Genomic DNA, 1,068 nt, shown 5'->3' with positions numbered 1-1,068 from the left:
GCAGTAAGAATCCCAAATGTATTTTCAATAATTCTTCGAGCTCTCGAAACATTAATTGATTAAATAAATGAATCAAAACATAAAAATTATTTAACACGACGGCAGTTGTCGACGACGTGCGTCAATTATGGATAATTTAACACAAACATATTACGAATGGTACTGCAATTATATAAATTCTGTAAATAATCATAGAAGAAAATTACAGAAAGCAATAACGCTTGTAATGCCTGTAATAATTGAACATTTGCAAGAAAAAAAACGAAAACCATATAAAAAGAAACGATATTGGGAGTCTCCAATAGTAAAGAGTCGTCGTGTACATGGTAATTATGCTTCGTTGTTTCCTTTGCTGCTCACGAATAGACAATTGTTTACCAATTACTTCAGAATGTCAGCAACACATTTTGAAGTATTGGTTCAGTTAGTTGGGCCTAGCATTGAAAGAACACGTGAAACCATAGCACGTCGACCTATATCTGTTGGCGAACGATTGGCTTTGACACTAAGGTACAGCAAATAATTGTAAGATATAATAATTTTAATTATAATTTAATTTACATGTCAGTTTGCGATGTATTTCTTTTCTTTTCAGATATGTTGTTTCTGGAGACAGTATGGTTTCATTGTCTTACCAATTTCGAATGGGAAAATCTACTGTTTCCAATATAATTTTCGAAACATGTACAGCATTATGGAGTAAATTACGAGCATCTGTTTTAGAATTGCCAACAACTGAAGATTGGAAAGAAATTGGAAGAGGATTTGAATCTCAGTGGAATTTTCCTAATTGTATTGGTGCAATCGATGGAAAACACATTCCCATACAGGTAAAAGTTTCGAGACTTAAAAAAAAAAATATATATATATAACTTGTTTTATTTTCTTTTGTAGGCTCCCGCGGGTGCTGGTTCTGAATATTACAATTACAAAGGATTTCATAGTATAGTGTTGTTGGCTATATGTGATTATCGTTACGCATTTACGATGTTGGATATTGGAGCTACTGGGCGCCAGAGCGACGGTGGTATTTTCTCACGATCGAAAATGAGAAAATATTTTGAAGAA

General features: G+C 33.1%; 1 protein-coding gene across 1 annotated transcript; it reads left to right on the top strand.

Moving 5' to 3' along the window:
• Positions 1-391: 391 nt before the first annotated feature.
• Positions 392-1,027, top strand: LOC112458712 (protein ANTAGONIST OF LIKE HETEROCHROMATIN PROTEIN 1-like; the record flags this gene model as incomplete). The annotated part of the gene is made up of 3 exons (XM_025022471.1): positions 392-510; positions 596-830; positions 895-1,027. Coding segments are annotated over exons 1-3 (487 nt in total), but the record flags the coding sequence as incomplete, so codon positions are not given.
• Between the last annotated feature and the right edge of the window lie 41 nt (positions 1,028-1,068).

This window comes from Temnothorax curvispinosus, unplaced genomic scaffold (assembly GCF_003070985.1).
Source record: "Temnothorax curvispinosus isolate PA1 unplaced genomic scaffold, ASM307098v1 QBEX01009143.1, whole genome shotgun sequence".
NCBI lineage: Eukaryota > Metazoa > Arthropoda > Insecta > Hymenoptera > Formicidae > Temnothorax > Temnothorax curvispinosus.
This window is presented reverse-complemented; position numbering and strand designations above follow the sequence as displayed.